This window comes from Haliotis rufescens, unplaced genomic scaffold, assembly GCF_023055435.1.
Source record: "Haliotis rufescens isolate VD_foot unplaced genomic scaffold, xgHalRufe1.0.p SCAF_1, whole genome shotgun sequence".
NCBI classification, from domain to species: domain Eukaryota; kingdom Metazoa; phylum Mollusca; class Gastropoda; order Lepetellida; family Haliotidae; genus Haliotis; species Haliotis rufescens.
In genome coordinates, this window is record NW_025963779.1 from 38563448 (window position 1) to 38583322 (window position 19875).

At 38.9% G+C, this 19875-nt stretch overlaps 1 protein-coding gene across 2 annotated transcripts in view; it reads left to right on the top strand.

The window, feature by feature from the left end:
- LOC124135732 (microtubule-associated protein futsch-like) overlaps nucleotides 1–18559 on the top strand; it is a 61245-nt gene extending 42686 nt beyond the window's left edge. The window contains exons 2-4 of one of the 2 annotated variants that reach the window (XM_046501243.2): nucleotides 8741–8839; nucleotides 10251–10277; nucleotides 11979–18559. In XM_046501243.2, the coding sequence (XP_046357199.2) occupies nucleotides 8741–8839; nucleotides 10251–10277; nucleotides 11979–16534 (4682 nt within the window). In that variant the 3' untranslated portion in view covers nucleotides 16535–18559. The remainder of the gene's footprint in view (nucleotides 1–8740; nucleotides 8840–10250; nucleotides 10278–11978) is intronic. The other variant, XM_046501244.2, reaches the window with a different exon arrangement.
- Nucleotides 18560–19875: the final 1316 nt, after the last annotated feature.

Sequence of the window (19875 nt, forward strand, 5' to 3'; positions counted from 1 at the left end):
AGCCATTGTGGAAAACTACAGCTGAACTGTGTGGCGATGCTTCAAACTGCCAGAAAATCTCACTCATAAAACTTACTCCATTCAACTTGCTTTTAAGGGTGTCACTATCCCAGCAATGAGGAACAACCTATAACTGAAAACATTAAAAAACACAGAGATTCAACTGCTTGTCAAGTCTTGACTCAATAAAGTTTTTAAATGATTTTTTTAAAGGGTCTTTCCAGATTCAAATGCCACTATTATTGAGAAACACAAATTGTGCTTAATGAATATGATTATTGCAAGAATTTGTGTGTGTGTGTGTGGGGGGGGGGGGGGGGTAGCATGCCCCTGAACCGCCCTAATGGTATTGCTTGCTGTGCATATTTGGCAAGTAGTCACTGACAAGTACTCTAGTACTAATTTATGTACCCCTTTTAAGCACAAGTTGTTTGAATTATATATAATGTGAAAAACAGGGGTTTTTTTTATTCTCAAAAGAGTTATGTTACTGCTTTTACATCTTCAAAATGTTCAATTAACATCAATCGTCTATGATTTATATATATCATGGAGATTAAGTTGGTCACTTGTCTTTTCTAAAACCACCTCAAAAGTGTCAAACTTACATAATGGACATGCAAGGTTTCAGCATGAGCCCACTTAATAAAAAACTCTGTCATTCTTTCTCAGAATGCATATGTTGTATTTTTTCTCAAAGATTTCCATTATTTCATTGTAAAGTTGTTACTTATTTTATTTGAAAATCCACTGACATAATTCCAACAGCCTGAGTGTGCGAATGGTTGTTTCTTCCTGAGCCTTTGATGTTGAAATAAGTGTTGTTATTTTGGGCAGCTATATACCATCAGTGAAGTAGTGCTTGTATGCTAAACTTTGTCAGTTTCACACTTTGAATCAGGATTAGTGAGTAAAGTGTCAACACACCACCAAACACGCCATGGTTTATATAAGCGTCTGGTCACTTAAGGTAATGGTGATTTTTCTATCAAATTATTCTGATGTCCTCTGTAGCCATGTCGATTGGCTTGGATTGAGGATTTGAGAGCTTACTCTGTTAACATGATTTGGACATTGACTCTTTGAAACTGTTTTAACTGATTAAGTGTTGAAATTAGATTTGTTCAAAAAAGAGAATGCTTTTCTGTAAAGTCAGTGAGTGTTTTCAGTTCTTTGAGCCGGTTCTGTAGGCCATGTGCTGTTAATGACTGTTCTAGATTCCTTCATAGATCTATGTGGATTATAAGGAGATATCATAAGCACCCAATTTGTAAAGTGAACTTACAAAAGTGAACCATTTGGGTGCTACATTTTTCATACTTTAGCAGCTATTGTAGCACTGTCTGTACTGATTCAATCTTAGGTGCAATTGCTTAGATACAAATATACATCTCATGACCGATTTTGTCAAAATTTGATAGTATTCAGTCAACATATGCCATGTTGCTCCTTGTGGTGGTCTTCCCAATTACCACGCTGAAGAGATGCTGGGTGAATGAGAGTGGTGAGAGAGCAGGGTTGCCACGTGGCAGTGTGAGTGCCGACATGGATGGTAGGCCAGTGTCTGGGAGTCTGGCCAAATAGCAGACATAGTGCCAAGAACCAGGTGAAGAGGCTGCAGGGTGGGGGCAAGTGTGTGGCATGCAGGTGGAAAACAATGGGATGAGGAAAGAGAATGGCCTCATAATGACTCCTGTCTTGACTCATTAAGGATGGTAATGGGATAGCAATGTAGAATCTCATCACTTGGCATTTAGATGTCTGTTGTTCAGATTTTAATGTTGTAAGCCAAGAGAATTCATTTGTAAGAAAGAATAGCAAGTTCTGTCCTAGATATATACTTATACATTTTGTCAAATATCACAAACTTCAGTGAAGGTCACAGATGGCCCCATGGTCTGAGGTATTTCATAGTTACATCCCTTTGTTGTTCCTGGATCCATGGGTTGTTGGTTTAAAGTGAAGTTTTTAATACTTAAAATTTAGTCGATTGTATATTTTAGATACAGTTTCTCATATCACTAGTCAAGATAAAGAGTTAAAGCAAACACCTGACAATAGTGAGAAGGTTGCTCTCTGAGCATTGGTGACAGCTATGGCCGTGTCTGAAGGGTACAAGCATGCATCAGTGTCCTGTCTGGGTGACACTGTGCAGCTGATAAGCAAGAGACACATGCATACCTGTGTGCATGTAACCTTCAGCTAAACTGCTTGTAATTGCATTGCACACCTTGCACCTTTGCACACCTTGACGCATGTCTGTTACGTATCTCTGACACACGACTTCACACTTCAACAAGACTTGTTGACATTGATGTCCTTATGAAGCACTCCAACAAGTACTTTACTTATAGAGAGTAGTTTGGATATGGTTTCAGGTGCAGATTCCACACTGCACTGTTTCCTACAGCTACATTCATGTTTGGAATGCACTTTGCATATTCATATATACATGCAAGTCTCTCAAGGTGACGGAACGCTACTGGGACTGAGGTCACAAGGACTAGATTAACAGCATGATTTCTATTCCTTACACTCATTCCGTGTGTTCTAACCTCTGATTGTGTCTTCATGAAAGTATTCAAATTTAGTCATACATGTACGTGATATATTTAGTAAGTTAGGGATAGCAATTCACTATTTTCCTTTTCAGACATTTCTATTTAAATTCCCATTTGTTTTGTTGCAAAACAGGTTTCTACACCAACCAAAAGTGTCTGAAGTCAACATGCTGTAAATATTGCAGTTGCAAAATCTTAAGATTCTGCTCTTGGAACCTATTTGATAATCACCATTCCCCAATTCGTCAATGACTGGGTCCAGGCGAAGTCCAATGTGAAGACAGCAAGTGTCAGCCACATGATTGAGTTGCTTCCCTCTCTAGGTTATTAAGAATGCATGAGAATACCAAGTGTGTTTTCATATTGCTGTGATGGAAATGTCAAAGTTCAGAAAGTTCAAGCAGATGGAGGAGAAAAATAATACTTGTATACCTTGTTCCGTGACTGGGGAGATATGTTAGATATGTCGTGTTTTCTTTCTAATTGTGTGGCTGCTAATCATGAGAAGCAGAGCAGAGCTTCCCATGGATCATCGTGTGAATATGGCTTGTTCATAAAGATCAAGGGGGGTCGGGTAGCCCAGTGGTTAAAGCGTTCGCTGGTCATGCCGAAGACCCGGGTTCGAATCCCAACATGGGTACAATGTGTGAAGCCCATTTCTGGTGTCCCCCGCTGTGATATTGCTGGAATATTGCTAAAAGCAGTGTAAAACAATACTCACTCACTCATAAAGATCAAACATTGATAATTATCAATTACTAGTATAACTAATGTTTTCCAAAAAGTACCTGTTTTGTTGAGTGTTTTTATAATGATTAAATAAAATCTAAATTGCCTGTTTGCTTGCTGATAGTATTCAAGTCTCATGTTTAGATGGTTAAGATAAATAGGGCATTTCAGTGCTTGCTCAGGTACTGCTGCACTTCAACCATGTCAATGTACTGTGGGTAATCCACCTCTGATGCTTAGCTATAGCACCAACAAACTGGATCTTTTCAAGGGGTTGATAATTCAGTGGTCATCCTGTCCAGATAATTATTGTATAACCTATGTCACCAAAAATTCACTTGCCACCCTTAGGTTCCTATCACATGTGTACCTCATCGACAGGAAAATGCATCCAAACTGATATTCAAAAGAGACTGTTTTACAATAATAACCCTTTTTACCCTGCCATACCAGTACATGCTTTCTGAAACACAAGAAGTTTGTGTTTGGCCTAAGTGAGTCATTACATGCAATAATGACATCATAATCAATGTCACAATGGCATTATCAGATTTGAAGTATTTTTTTTAGCATAATGGCTGCACCAAATTACATGTCACTTTACTCCATGATAACATATCCTGCATGACTTGCCTCAGGTGGAGAGAATAGTAGACACAGTAGCTCCACAGCAAATAGCCTGCAGTGTCACGCCAGAAAGGTCACGGTGCCATTATACATGTTTATTGATAAGGACATCCTCACGTTGTCAGATGCACAATCACACGTTGCTTTCAACAATGATGCACAGCAGATTGACTTAGAAGTCTGTCATTACGTTCATTAGAGTCCCTTCTCTACACTTTCAGCAACACACTTGGAGGCAGCAGGACTACCATTATGACCCTGATGTTGCTAGGATGTGCCACATGAGTTGTGACCTGTTATTACTACAGCACTAAAACATATCCAGCCTAGTCAATGACTGTCAGAAATAACTGACTGCCTGCCCGTGGCTGGTAACTATTCTGTCAGGCTGCATAAAATTTTCCTCCACCTCTCCAACTGTTTGGCAGATTATTTCAACACTACTTACATATTCAGTTTTATTATAACTCCTGTAGATTCTCCAGTAATTGTTTGCATTATTTCAACTGAATCAAGACGTGATTTTTCTCTTTTATTTTTTTTTGCAATTTATCAATATTTATGTCTGAAGGCGGAAGGTAACTTTGAAGACTGGCAGGCAACACTTATGGGTCACCTGCCTGACTGCCTTTTGGAGTTTTCAACTTATTTCCATCACTGGTCAGTGACCCACAAAACACCAACCCTAAGTCATTTAGACCAAGCCTTGTCCAACACGTATCTTCAGAGTAAGGTCAGGTCTTCCCAGACAAGAAAGAGCTTTCTGTGCATACCTAAGTACCCTTATTTTCAGCTTTTTCAGCTCTGTACAAAGTTTGTTTTTTGTTTGGATGTTGTTTGAAGAAGGCAAGAAGTTACGGGCTCTGTGTTTGATAGTTTGTCCTCACCACGTTCTGTGTCGGTGTGGCTCCCTGGTTGAACAGTATTCATACCTATTGTGTTGACAGGCATTTGCAGTTGACAGTGTGTATATAGCTGTCACAATTGTACCTGCTGTGTTGACACAAATTTGTATATTAATCATACATATTGTGTAGACATTCTGGTGATATTGATGTATTTTTCTGGTATAGAACGCAAAGCCCCTCTGCATTTCCCAAACTCATTTTGTAGTTCGTAGACAAAAACTGTGATATATTAGGATTGTCCTGTTACTGACAAAATACAGTCATTCAATTTTGTCCCCAACAGTATGAATTGGTTCACGGGTCATGGCTGGCTGGTGTCTCCTGATGTCAATGGCTTCTTGTAGTTTTCTTTGTCACCAGTTGTTTGTCCATTGCCATCTCATTTGCTATTACCTATTAGTGCTTGTAACTCCCGGCCTCCCATTTGCCCATTGTCCATTGCCTTTTACCAATCAATGATAATTGAAGTCCTGGCTTCCAGTTGTTCATCGCTATCACCAATCAGCGCTAATTAACTGTTGAGTGTTGGCTTCCATTTGTCCATTGCTAATCACCTATTAGCGCCAATTAACTGTTGGCTCCCCTTGTTAAGTTTCCACCTTTGTTATCTTATTACTTTTGTTGTTCTTACAGGTGCATATATACGTTCTCTGTTTCATAGCATTTCTTCACCTGGTGAAGGAGTAAGTATACTCCAAAACATTGTGTTCCTCATGATGAAGACGTTGACATCCATCTCTTCCTTTTGTGTATTCACCTCTAAATGCCATTCAAAGACTTAATATGAATTGGTACACACAGTAAACGTCAGTGATACACATGTGCTAGGCTAGATCAGTGGGGTGACACACAGGAAATGTCTCTGCCTATCCAAGTGTTTCCAATAGACAGTGTATAGAGACTTGTATAGACCTCCAAGGATGGATTATGTACACCTCTCCACATATGCTTACCTCAGTGTGTTGTGACTTAGACAGGTGATTTGGTGCCATGCAAGCACTGTCAGTCTCAAGTGGTTTATACAAGTCAACATTCATTGAACATGGTCCTTTGATATGATGCAAGGTGAACGATTGTGTATGATCCCTTTGGGTATACAAATGCAGGGGACATACTGATAGGCACAACAGGCTTTTGTCATGAAATATATTTATATTTTCGTTGTATAACTTCATTCTTTATTCACATAACTTTACATACATTCCTACCAAATTATCAAATGGGGTCATTTGTTGCTTTGGATGGTTTGTGTTGTTTGGTTTTTTTTACGTTTATGACTTCCTTTTCCAATGAACCTCATGGTTTAGTGATCATGCTGATGCCATTTGGTGCTTATGTTTAGATTTTACATGTTGTCAGTTCCATGGAAACTTGTGAGACTAGAATGAAGTGAAAGTTGAAATTTGTATTTCTTTGGGAAAGAGTGTGTGAGGGAGAGGTCACTGATTACCATACAGGCAGCTGATAATGACCAGTCCTGGAATGTGGTCATGTGTTTTAGGGGGCGTGCAGATAATGCATACAGAAGTAATCAGCAGCTGATTAATACCTGGGAGCTGTGAATGGTGTCAGGAGCCACTGACATATATCCAACCTGGGATGGTTTGCTAGCAGTACAAATACCAACACTTGATTAGCCTTGAAATGATCAATTAATTGTCCATGCCAACATGTACATAAACATGATAAAGAAAACTTATGGAAATGATGTGTGAAAGATTTCTGATATAGCAATATAATGTCACTGAAAGCAGATCTACCTTTGCCAGAAAACAATTCATGTTCACTTTGTATGAGTCAGAATGAGAAATGCACTTGCACATATCTGATTTCAAGAGGACATGCACTGCATTTAATGTGTAACAAGATGATCAGTAATGGAGGCCACATATCCTCCCCTCAGTATATATCCTGCATGGATTCTGTTGCAACAGAGATGTATTGAGTGCCAGGATAAACAGATCCTCTACAGATAGGAGACTGTGTGTTACATTCATAAGTACTCCTTCAGTGTATTAAAATCAACATCAGTTATATGATAGCTGTCTAGGCACATATTGACAAGATGGTTCAGAAGGACTGATGTAGTGAAAATCTCTGCAGTGAAATATTTGGTTGAGAGAATCAGAAACTTCATGCATCATCTTTGAAAATGGAGAATGCTGAATGTTATTAATGAGTGTGTATAGTTGAGGGTTTGTCACCATATTTATATATTGGTTGATCTTTGAAGGGGTGAAGGGAAACAGTGACTCACACAAGGATTTCAAACAGATCTTAAAGGCATTGATTGATCCGTATCTCACTGAAACCTGCAGTTGGCTTGATAGATCACAGATGTTCATAGATAATCACTTTCTTAGAAGTTCAGGTGACGCTTAATTTTTTAGTACTATTTAAACTCTTGGTATGATTGACATTTATCACGGCAACACAAACCTCAATAGTCACAGGTAGCATATGGTGGAACAGGCATCAAGAATGTTGTCATCAATCATGCTCAGTTGTCATCCACTCACCAACTCCCAAGTGTAACATTTGGTGTTTGTGTCATATATGTGTTGATCGTAGATCCATTGTGCTGAAATCTATACATATTTACAATGAGAACAACACTGGGTTTAGATCCATGATTTGGATATTGGTCATTGCTTGGAAAAAGTTTGTTTTGTGCTAGCTGAAATATAAATATTGAATGAGTATTTGCTTTAGCAGAGATTAGGATTGTTTTTGTTATATCACTGCCTTAGGCTTTGAATATTATGAATACTTGCTTTATGATCAACTTCAGAATATAAACACAAACAACTTCCTAACTTCCATAAAATGTACATAGGCTTAGCAACAAACGTCATCAATTTCTGCCTATTAAATGTTCATTCAACGTTGTAATTTGCATCATTTTGGAAATACTATTTATGAAATGTCCCATCCAACTGGTCAGTAAGAAATGTTAGCATAACTTTCTTTCAGCAAATGAAATCCTTATTGTTATTTTTTGCTCATTTATTGAAATTTGTTGTCATGGGAAGATGATTGTGAAGTAGTCCGACAGTATGGAGTAACTGACGGTATTGATCTGCCCCAGGTAGCCTCCATTGTTGTGTACCATCGTGTGACTAAACGGACACAAATAGAAATTCCCTGGCTGTGAGTCATTGCAGGAGATCAATGTGTATCTCACTCACTGACAGACATGCGGGTTGTAGTGTCATAAACTCACCAACAGTGTGCAATGTGTATCTCACTCACAGACAGACATGCGGGTTGTAGTGTCATAAACTCACCAACAGTGTGCAAAACCGTTTTGCTCATGGATGACACTGTAATGTTGGTACTTGATGTACTCAATAAAATAACTTTGGTGCATTTTCATCATCTCAGAAAATGCATGCAAAATAATATTTCATCAGAATGTAATAAATCCTAGTCAAACAATGTAACATTTGAACTGTGTAATGGTGTGCTATCATGAAACTGTTAATTCAGTTGGTTTATCAAGCTATGTCTATGTCAGAAACTGGTGACAAACTGTTACCTCCGATGCGAAGGAAACTTTTCATAGGATTAATCTTTAGATGCACATCATTCTTTAAAGAGTTGCAATCAACTTTTTTATTTGTTTTTGTAATATGCACATACCTCAACATCTATTTAGGAACAAGTCCAGTTGATGTGATACACTTATTGCATGAGCAAATATTATGAAAAATTGTTTTTGCTTTGAAATGGACAAGTTCTATAACGTATGTCAGCAACCATTTTATAAAGACCACTCTTGATTTTATATGGTGTTTCACTGTAGCTCTGCTCCATTTTATGGCACTGCATTTCATACATGTCTTTTGGGCAAAGAATATGATTACATTCAGAAAAGTGTATATGTGCCTCTAACCATCCTCTATCTTGTTGCAGGATTCAAATGCTGGGACACTGAAGCCACGGGGATTGATATCAATGAAGAGCTTGCACAGATTGCCAACAGGGCTTCTCTGGGAGAGGAAGGGCCGAATGGTGAGTTTTCTCCCCATGATAGGACAACTGCTTGGAGAGTTTTTGTCATAGGTTATGCAGTATTTGTCAGTGCTTCAAAAATGAATGACCTGCGGGTGGATTTGAAGTTGATCTTTTGAGAATCAGGGATTTCATTACGCATATACTGAGGCTGATAACTATTGCTGTAACCTATGACAGTTTTCTTAGGCATTTGGGATGTCCACTAGATAGTCTCCTTGTATCAAGATTTACTATCACATGTCTTGACAGTTCACCTAATATCATCAGTAATTCTTGTAGCCCCATCTCATTCTCACATCTTTCACTGTTTGCCAAGAAATACAATTGTAAGATGGACATATTACAAAGGAGTTTTATTGCTTGGCAGTCTTTATGATTTCCAAGTTAGCTAGAATGATGCAGATAACCCCGGGATGTCATAGGTCCTCACAGGTTGTTTCCTGTAATCATCTTTCCCGAGTTTCTTGAACCTCTAGAATCCTTTTTGATGGAAACAAGAAAAATTGTGTTTACCATATTGATTTTTGCTGATGTTTTTATTGCTGGAGTGTTCCAATCCTCTTCAGTGGAAACGAAATGGAACTTGCAATTGATTCCACAAATTTTATTCTTCCATGTGAATTTGGAAGACCAGTGTTCAATAAGCGTTGTCAATTTCACGTCTGATGCAATTGATTATCGAGTGTTTCTGCACTATTAATGTTGCCTTTTTCGTGTTTGAGTGACAGACATTTAATACATCTGCAAGTAACAAGTGACTCAACCAGAAATTGATGCATTAGAAACAGCAATCAATACTGCTGCCATGGAAGTTGATAAAAACCGACTCTCCTTCATTATTTGTGGTGTCCTCATTGTATAGATCTAACATAGGTAAATAGGTATAATCAATAGCTCTTCCCAGTTTGGATGTGTTTGTATTTGGTGGTACCACAGGTGTCTGGGAGATACTGAGTGGGACAGGATTCCCTTGGGTACACGTAGTGGTCTTTGTTCTGTATGTGCTAATGTCCTGAATCAGCCATTTTTCAATACTGGTTTTCGAGGCCATCAATTCATTATGTCATGTTCATTTCTTGCAAGTTTGCAGATTCTGAATGCATGTGATAACGGAATATGGAAAACGAAAGTGGCTTTTGGAACAATTTGAAAAACAAAAACATTGAAACTATTTTGTTTTTTATGTGACATTTATATGACATATTCAAATGGTTTTCCAAATATGTGAAGAAACTGGTAAAAGTATGGAATGAAATTCTGCATTAAGTTTGGTAAAATAGTATAAACAAATAACAGAATTCCAATAAAGCTGCTGTTTCCTTTTCCTGCTCACTTCATCACTTATAATAGCATGTGAAGTTACGAACTAGTATCAAGAGCTAAGCTTTGCCTTGCCCTATTTAAACAGCTGACGATGCAGGGAAGGTAAAGGGAGGTAAGTCAGTCAGGACTACATCTGCACGCTCTCCAAGATTCCAGTATCGCATGGCTTAAGCATGTTCTTGTAACAAGTAACAAGTTATAATCTTGGTATTTCATCTAAGATTGATTCCAACTCAATCTGATTGACTGAAACTGAAAATTTTGTGAGGTTAGAGACAAGATTAGAACAAGACATTAGGAAACACATGAATCCGTGAAATATTCTTGAAAGATCCAAATTATGCATAAAAAACTTTTATTTTACTTGTTGATCATCTATTATTTGTATTTTGTATATATTATATTTTATGTCTTTACCTTCAAGAAGCTTAAATAGGGTTTATAAAATGTGGTTTCATTGTAATTTTTTTTGTAATTTGTGAAATTGAGGTATGTGACAAGTGCATGTCTAGTTATCTTATTTCTGTAATGATGTTAAATGAAGTACTCATGTTCATTTATTAAACATCATCTCGTGTAGAAGTTTCTGTGTTTCTGTGCCCTCAATGTCCTACTAAACAATTCAGTTTTTCCTGAATTAATGTCATTAATCAAAACAATTTTTGCTTTCCATTACCAGTATTTTCAGAAATGATTCCTGATTTCTGAAAGGAATAGATGTGTTTTGATCTAAAATGATAAAGTATGCTTTCTGACTCTCCTTGTTGTATAGTTTTGATGTACATTTACCATGTGTTTACAGCCTTGGTGTGTAAAGAGTTCAGCCAGTAATGGGCACTGGATTAATTCCTGTAATCACTCTGTGTTGTTGGCTTAATTCTGAAATATGTGTATGTTGTCATAGCACAAATCTTGAAAAGAAGATTATTTGAGAAATTTAGAGAAAAAATCATTTTTTGTTTGCTTTAGTGTGTCTTTTTTAGTTATCTAAATCTCAACTGAAACAGTGCATAAATTTGGCTTTTGATGTTGTGAAATATAAGTGGATATTTGAAATTAATTGTCCTCTATGAAAAGAAATACTAACTATAAGTGAAACGCTTTCAAATTTGGCAAAGTTATGTTGTGTGTTTATGTAATTTCTTGTACAACATTATATATGTATATAAACTCTCAGGCAGCATACAGATAAAAATAAAAACATGGAGTAAATTAATCCTAATACTTGTAATCCTTCAAAGGATTAATTTACTCAAAGTTATATGTTATATATAGATATATATGAGAAAAAAGAAAGTACATTTGAAGTAAAAAGTAATCTAATCTATATGTGAAGTACTTTCATCCCTTCACAGAGTTCATCAACACTTGACTTTGATGTCATGGTATGATGATGATGTGATGATATGACGATGATGATGATGTCATATTGCGACATTTATGAGCTGAGGAACTCCTTGAAGGAGCGAAAGTACTTCACATATGAAGAAGATTATTTTTGGCATCATAGTTATTTTGTCTTTTTTTAATTATCACCTAATTGTACTTCATGTTGGAACTCTTGCTGTATGTCCCACAGTATTGTTCAATCATACTTTGATATACTTGTTGATTCAGATCTCAACAGTTTGCAGAATATGCACCTGCTTAGATAATTGTAAAAATATATGTATCATGTTTTCAGATTTGCTATTTCTGGTAAAGGGAGAAAATGTTCTTGAAAATTGTTCATATTTACAATAATGGAATCCAGCATATACATGAGTGTCGCACTAACGAAATCCAGTCTGACTATTGTTTTCATGTGTTGCAGGGGAAAGGACGATCCGCCACCGCTCAGACAATGTTGCTGTGGAGATCCTGGTCAACCCGCAGGCCCAGACAGTCCGCCGATGTCTGAAGGGCTTCCTGAAGGTTGCCTGTCAGCTCAAGTTCCTCCTGTATGCTGGACATGCCTTCCAGGGATCTGGGGCTTGGGTCCTGCAAGATGATGTCTTTACCTTCAGCAACTTTGTCCACATCTTCAAGGATACTGACGTGGAAAACGCCCTGAAACAACAAGAGGATGTAAACCTGGTGTTTTACAGCCTGGCAGATGGTGACTGGAGTGCCAGTATCAACAAACAGGACTTTTCTAAAATTTTAAAGATCAAGGTGAACCCACCTGAGAAGTTAGACAATGTCCATGGAGTCCTTCAGTTTACTGCCTATGTTAGTAGCTTTGTTAAGGCTCAAAGTCTGAACAGTTTGCTGTCATCGTCTGATGTTGTTGGTAACATTAGGTTCAATAAGCCCACTCTGTACATATTCCCTGGTTGTCAAGGAGATTCTGCTCTCTTTGGTATCAGTGGATTCAGCCTCCTTGTTAATGGAGGATACAATAGAAAAGCATGTTTCTGGGATTTCACTCGACACTTGGATAGGATAGATGCGGTGTTGTTAACCCATTTGGGAACTGATAATTTGTTTGGGCTCGGGTCAGTTTTGCAAAGAAAGAGCGTTGAGAATGTACATCCAGAAATAGGCTTTATGTATCTGAATTCCAGTGAGAAGACCAGGTCCTCACCTGCACCCAGTGTTGAGAATCTTAAGGACAAAGATCCTAGTTTGTTAATCAATTTGGCTGAAGAGGGCAATCGTATCATTGAGTACTCCAAACAGTTGGGGCAGTTCCCACACCCATGTTCACGGAGTGTGGTTGGACAGCAACAGGAACCTGTCAATCTCTACCATAAAGTAGGTCATGGCTCCCTTGATATGTTCATCCTGAACCCAGTGCAAGACAGCAAGGAGCTGAAAGAGTTCTACCAGCAGTGGAACAAGCAGGTCAGCAATTTCGGTATCAACCAACAATTCCCCCTACCTAATATGTTGTCCATCTGTGCCCTGCTTGTGTGGAGACCTGCTAATCCTACCGAGAAAATTACCAGAATCTTTTTCCCTGGAAATGCACCACAGAACAAAATCATTGAGGGTTTAGAGAGGATAAAGCATTTGAATTTCCTGAAACATCCAAGCTGCTGTCAAAAGGATCTGAATCAGCCACCCAAGAAAGCTGCTGGAAATGCAAGACCAGCAACTAAGCCTGCCCCACGTTCTACACCTGTCAAAACAGAATCTCCAAGAAAGTCTGAAACCCCCAAACCAGAAAGATCAAGACCTCTGTCCAGCCCTGCTTCAAAGGGAAATAAGATTTCTAAAGAAGATACCAATAAAAAGACTGCCAAGTCTAAGGATGTTAAAAAGGATGATAAGGAGAAAGAAAAGACAGACAAAGCAAAATCATCAACTTCATCCAGCCCCTCAAAGAGCTCAGTCAAGAGTGCCAGTTCTCCTTCTAAGAGTCCAGTGGAACCAATTGCTCCTGTTGCAGCTGCCATTGTGGAGACTCCACCACAAGAAGGTAGTTTGATTGACACGTCTTTCCCAGCAGAACCTTTGGTCAACCATATCAATGGAGATGCTACAGTACCAGAACCCAAGCCCGAGGTTGATGAGACACCTTTAATGAAACCAGAACAAATTGAAGCACTTCAGTCAGAAGTGAGAGAGTCTGATTCACCTGAACCTCTGCCTAACCCAGTTCAGTATGAAGCTGAGCCAGTCAACTCTGCCCCTGAAACAACACCGGTTGATGCCCAGCCCCCATATGACAGACAGAAACTGGCTGAATTGGGTATCTATGATGATGATGATGAAGAAGAAGAAGAAGCTGAAGAGGCTAATGGATCCTTACCAACCGAACCTGTTACTGAATCACCAGCAGGCACACCTGAGGAACCAGAGGAGATTGAGCAGCCACAGTCTCTGCCTGAGCCAGTTGAAGTTCCTGACCAATCCCATTTTGTGTCAGAGCCAGATCTGATTCAGGAGACTACTCAACAGAAAGAGGCTTTACCAGAAGTAGAATCTCAGGCTGATACTGTCACAGCTGATCCAGACATTGTACCCAACTCGGAAGAACCGGCAGTGCAAGATGATACAGACCCTGCTGAAGAAATCCCTTCTTCACCAGAACTAACTGAAGAGCAACAAGGATTTTCCTTCTCAAAAGATGCAGACAGCCCTCTGGAACCAACTCCACAGTTCACTCAGGAGCCAGATGTTGTTCCTGTTATGCAAGGCCAACATGTTTCTCTTGAACAGAGCATACAGTATGGTATCACTGATGACAATGGGAGACATATGGGTGGCATCAAGGAAGAGGAGGAGGATGAAGAGGTAGAGTCAGGACGGGATTCTGAAGAAAAACAACTTGCAGATGATCCATCCCGAGAAGAATCACTTGAGCTAGAAAGGAACCCATCTCCAGAGCCTGCTGATAAATTGCCAGATCCAGTGAGAGAGTCACCAGAGCCAATTGAACAGTCTCCTGAACCTGAACCTGCTGATAAATTGCCAGATCCAGTGAGAGACTCACCAGACCCAATTGAACAGTCTCCTGAACCTGAACCTGCTGATAAATTGCCAGATCCAGTGAGAGAGTCACCAGAGCCAATTGAACAGTCTCCTGAACCTGAACCAGTTGAGCAAACTTTAGAACCTGTTCATTCTTCTCCAGAACCAGAGGCAGAAGAGAAACCAGAGGGCCAGTTTGGAGAGAGAGAAGACCAGTTTGGAGAGGGACAGGAAGAACAGGTTGTACCTGTTGCAGAAGAGAAATCTAACATTGATAAACAATCCATGGAAGAGATGGGGATCTATGATGAGGAAGAGGATGATGACATGGACCAAGCTGAAGAGAGGGATCCTGATGCCTTTGTGTATGAGAAAGATGTTGATCTGGGAGATGAAGAGGGACCACAAGAAACAAGAGGATCAAGCGAGGAGCAGGAGGCAGAGGTATCTGGATTTGAAAAGGAAGATGTGACAGAAGTTGTTGATCAAGCACCACCAACAGGCAGTATTCCTGTCGATGAGAGATATGCAGATTATGATCAGCAAGAGGCATCCAGGGCATCAGAATCCCCAGAGAAAGAAGCTGACGAAGTCCAAAGGGTTGAGGAGAGTCCAGAACATGAAGAATTTCAGAGAGATAGCATTGAAAGGGAACAGGAGCTACAGGAGTCCTCCAACATCCCAGAAGCATTTGAAAAGGATGAAACCCCAACACCTGGTGAGAGTTTGTCCCTTGACAATCAAACAGGTGATCAGCAATCATTAGCAACTGACTCAGCAGTAGCTAGTGACATCCAAGATGATGTTGGAAGCAATATCAGAGATGACACTGATTCAATCGATGGTGGAACACCAGATGATGATAAAGATATTGATGAGTCCTTTGCAAAAGAGTGTGATGCGCAGAAGAGTGAAGCTGCTGTTGTTAATGGGTCATCTGAGCAGGACTTAATTGGTATAGAAGACCCCCCTGCCAATATAAGGGGCATGGAAGCATCTTCAAACCCCTTTGATAGTCTAGACCAACAAGGACAGAACCCGTTTGTTGGAATTGACCAGACCAACCAACCAGGACAAACACAAGGCTCCTTGAATCCTTTCAGTGATCAGAGTCCATTTGAACCAGAGAACAAGAAGCAGCCAGAAGGGTTTGATCCTCTCGGTGAATGGGGACAACCTATGGGTCTGCCTTCCCCACCTCCACTCGATGACAGTAAATCAGCCAGTCCTAGCAATGGAAAGACAACAAAAGCTTCAAAAACAACCAAAAATGGAGCTAAGGCCGCAGAAGTGAAGAAGGCAGATCTTTCAAAATCATCAACTGGAACAAAGAAAGCCCCAGAGAAACGTCCAGCAACAACTAAAACCACTACTAATAAAACAGCAAATGGCCCCAGCAAAACAGAACCCAAGGCTAAAACAGCGCGACCAACTGAGAAAAAAGCAGAGCCTAAGAAACCTGCCCCTGCTACTACCAAAGCACCTACCCGAACTCGCCCTGCCACAGCGCCTGCACGAGTTGAACCAGCAAAGACAACACGTGCTGCCCCTGCCCGTCGTCCTGCCACTGCTACAAGCAGATCATCACCCTCAGGTAGTCGTGGCCCACCATTGCCCCCTCTCACTGCCTTCTATGTCGACCTAACCTATATCCCCAATCACGGCGACCCAGCCTATAGTGATGTGGAGTTCTTCAAGAGGATCCGTGCGCGGTATTATGTTCTCAGCGCTTTGTCCCCTAATCCTCAAATCCTCAATTCCTTACTGGAAGCGAAGAAGACTTGGGAGGACAAGGACCTAGAAGTGACAGTCATTCCAACTTATGACAATGAGACCCTTCGTCATTGGATGGGACTCCACAAGGAAGATCTGGGACAGTTGAAAATTGATGTCGCCCCTTCGGCTAGTCGTTGCACCATCCAGTTACAGGACCATGAAACCAGCTGTTCAGCTTACAGACTTGAATTCTAAAGCAGTTTCTTCACAAGACTGGAATTGGAGATAGGAGGTTGTCAATGGGCAGACATTACGTAATATGTCCGCCACAAGAGTCTGCAATCTGGCGAGATGTACGAGTGCCAGACGTGAACATGGGTGTGAGGTCCTTTGGTTCCCTTTGTTGTATGTGACTTGCTATGTTCAAATTATGTGATCTAAACGCTGCTGTGACACAATATTCCTGGCTTTTATCTTTGCCTAAGTATTTAATATATTTATAGCCTGTATTGTTTGTATTTGGTCAGCTGTAGACACCTGTCTGCCTATGTGAGACAATACAACAGGTTCAACATTACATATGCTACAATATAGTCATGTTTCGCAAGAACGGGAGCAAGGAACGTGAACTGTACGACAAACCAGAGATTGTTTTTAATTCAAGACTTTAAGTGCCATGTAGAGTTTGCTCATTGTTTGTATAAACCTTGCTTTAGAAGATGCTAGCCATTTTGAGCCATCTGTATGCAGAAATGTATAGTTTTGGAAAGTATGTTTTGGTGCGAAACTTGGGATGTAGGTGAATTGTAGCATTTTAACCCTGGAGATTTGATGGTGTGACCTCAAGCTTTCTCTAATAATATCTGATTACAACGCAAATGTCTTGTTTGTACAGACAATATTCTGCACATCTGTGATGCCATTTTGTAATCTGACCATGTTTGGGCACCGTATGTTCATCATAATCTACTCTAGTGCAACATAGTCAATGATTACCCTGCAATATATGCCAACATTGGTGCGTCTGCAGTTTTAACTTCTACTTTATTCTATCTGTAAAATCTTTGTCTTTTAACTTACATACTGAATTTCACCACACTATTGTTAAATACTTTCTTGTTTTACTGGCCTGAGATGAATGTTTGTAACCATGGTTACTTGTCAAAGTGTATGTTTGAGATTGAGTAAAAGTCAACTGATTGCTATTTTATGTTGATCTAAAATACAAACCTAACATCATTTTATAAGTGGTAATTAACAGTGGGGAGGAAGATATATATATGTCGTTTTGACTTCTGTGCAAAAACAAATGTAAATTGTACAAAATTCCAAATAATAGGAAAAAATGTCAGACTACTGTTTCATGAAGTTGTAAAATATAAAATGTTTCTTTTTTATGTGTTTCAACAGGTTCTATGTACTTAATATGCAGACACCATTTAACCTGTCCTTTTATTGTAATTATTTTTGTGACACCAAAGTCTTTCTCCTTAATTGTCATTCATCTAGAAAACAATTTGTAACATAAGTATTTAGTATATTGTAACGTTTCAACAACTCTACATCATGTCTGGATTGGAGAAAAATAGGAAGAAAGGTTATAGGGAAAGTTGTCCTTTAAGTGAGGGTTTGATTTAACTTGTTTTTCTCTCTTTCTTGAAATTGATTGAATCATATAACAGCGACAGTAGATCAGGTATTATAGGAGAAGACATCTAGGTTTTCTTCTCACCTTCAACATAGTGCAATTACCCCTAAGTTTCATCTTTGTGCTACTCTGCGTTAACACATTTTATGTGCTTCCATAAAATACCCATTTAATAAAGTAATTGTTGTTCTTCTTGAGTTGTCTCCCTTTGGACAAGTGGCATCCATATAAAGTACCATTGCACCACTGATCAAGATATTTACAGCTAATATAGTCATATCCAAGATATACCAAAAGCAGTTCAGGGGGTAGAATAGTATTAGACTTCATAGTCAGTATTATTAAAACTGTAACTGGGTGTCAAGGAATCTACAAGGGGGGATAACTCATGGACCATTATTTTTTTCCTGCCTGTATTTCAGTTTCATTCATGTGATTCAATCCTTTGTGAAGGCTGTAGATTTTGTTTTATTCATATGTGCCAGTTTGTTTATTTTCATACCTCCATGGATAGTAAATGTGTGATGTACAGCTTTTTTCTGCATTGTTGTTTTGTGTACTTTTATTGAATTTTTTTTCTGCATCAGTGTATGGCTATTAATGCCGGACAAATAAAGATGCTCTGAAAATTACTCAAAAATTTCTTATTTAATTTTTGACAACAGCTAGGTAATTATTATGGAGAGGCAATGCAGGATTGCTGTGAGCTGTCAACTGAAGGGCTGTGTGATTATCAGAATAACTGTGTTGAGTGAGTGAGTGACTTACACCAGTTATAGCTTGTGTGCTGTACATCAGTTGGCTGTATTATTGGTAACACCTCAGGTGAGAGGGTCCTGCTGAGTTTTGCAGTGTTTGTTTCAGCAACATTCCAACTTAATGATGACGGCCATAAATGCACCAACCAGTGATTAATATTAAGAGCAACAATCATACAATTGAAATGCTATCAACCATGTCAAGCTCAAGCCTGACTACCTAATATATTTAGTTGTCTCATACAACCTGCGTTCCCTGAAATCCCAACAAGCCACCATCTTTGATTTAAAACAATGTCATAAAGAAATTGCACTTCCTTGGTTAAGATGGCTTCAAGTACATTCAAAATATGCTCAGTATATTTGCAAGCATTTGGTTTTAGTGTTATTGTTATGACTTTTTTAAATCAATATTATTATTTTTAAATTCCACCCTAACAAATACAAGGAGAAATCTGGTAGCACTAAGAGAAAATTTAGTTTTAGTTTTAATAAGGTTAAATAGTATCAATCCAAGTCAATATCAATGAATTTGGCAGAGTGGTAATCTATAGAATCACACCATAATGACAATATGATGCATTTTGATACTGCTCAAGAAAAGTCATCTTTCTAGCAATATGGCACAGCTGAATAACAACCTATGTTGTTATCCCCAACCACAAAGTGGAAGGGGGATATAGGAATGGGTGCCGTCTGTCCGTCACGTTTCGTTTCCTGAGCAGAAATCAAAAACCATGAGAGATATCTAAACCAAACTTGGCACATAGATAGGCGCCTTTTGATGCTTTGGGATTTAAAAAAAAATAAATTTCGAGTTTCTCTGCAAATGACTTTGACTTAAACTGAAAATGGCGGTAGTCCTCATTTCCGGAGCAGATCTTGAAAACCGTTCAATATTTCTTCACCAAACTTGACACTTAAATAGGTCTAGTGATAAACTGGTGTCTTTTGATAGTTTGGGATATTTTAAAATGTATTTTTCAAGTATCCCTGGCAACGACTTTGACTTAGACTGAAAATCACCAAACTTGGTACAGATCTTGAAAAACAACAATATTTCTTCACCAAACTTGGCATATAAATCAGTCTAGTGGTAAACTGGTGCCTTTTGATAGTTTGGGAGTTTTTACGAATATTTCCTTAGCAAGAGCAAAACTCAGAAACCGTTTACACATTCTACAAAAACA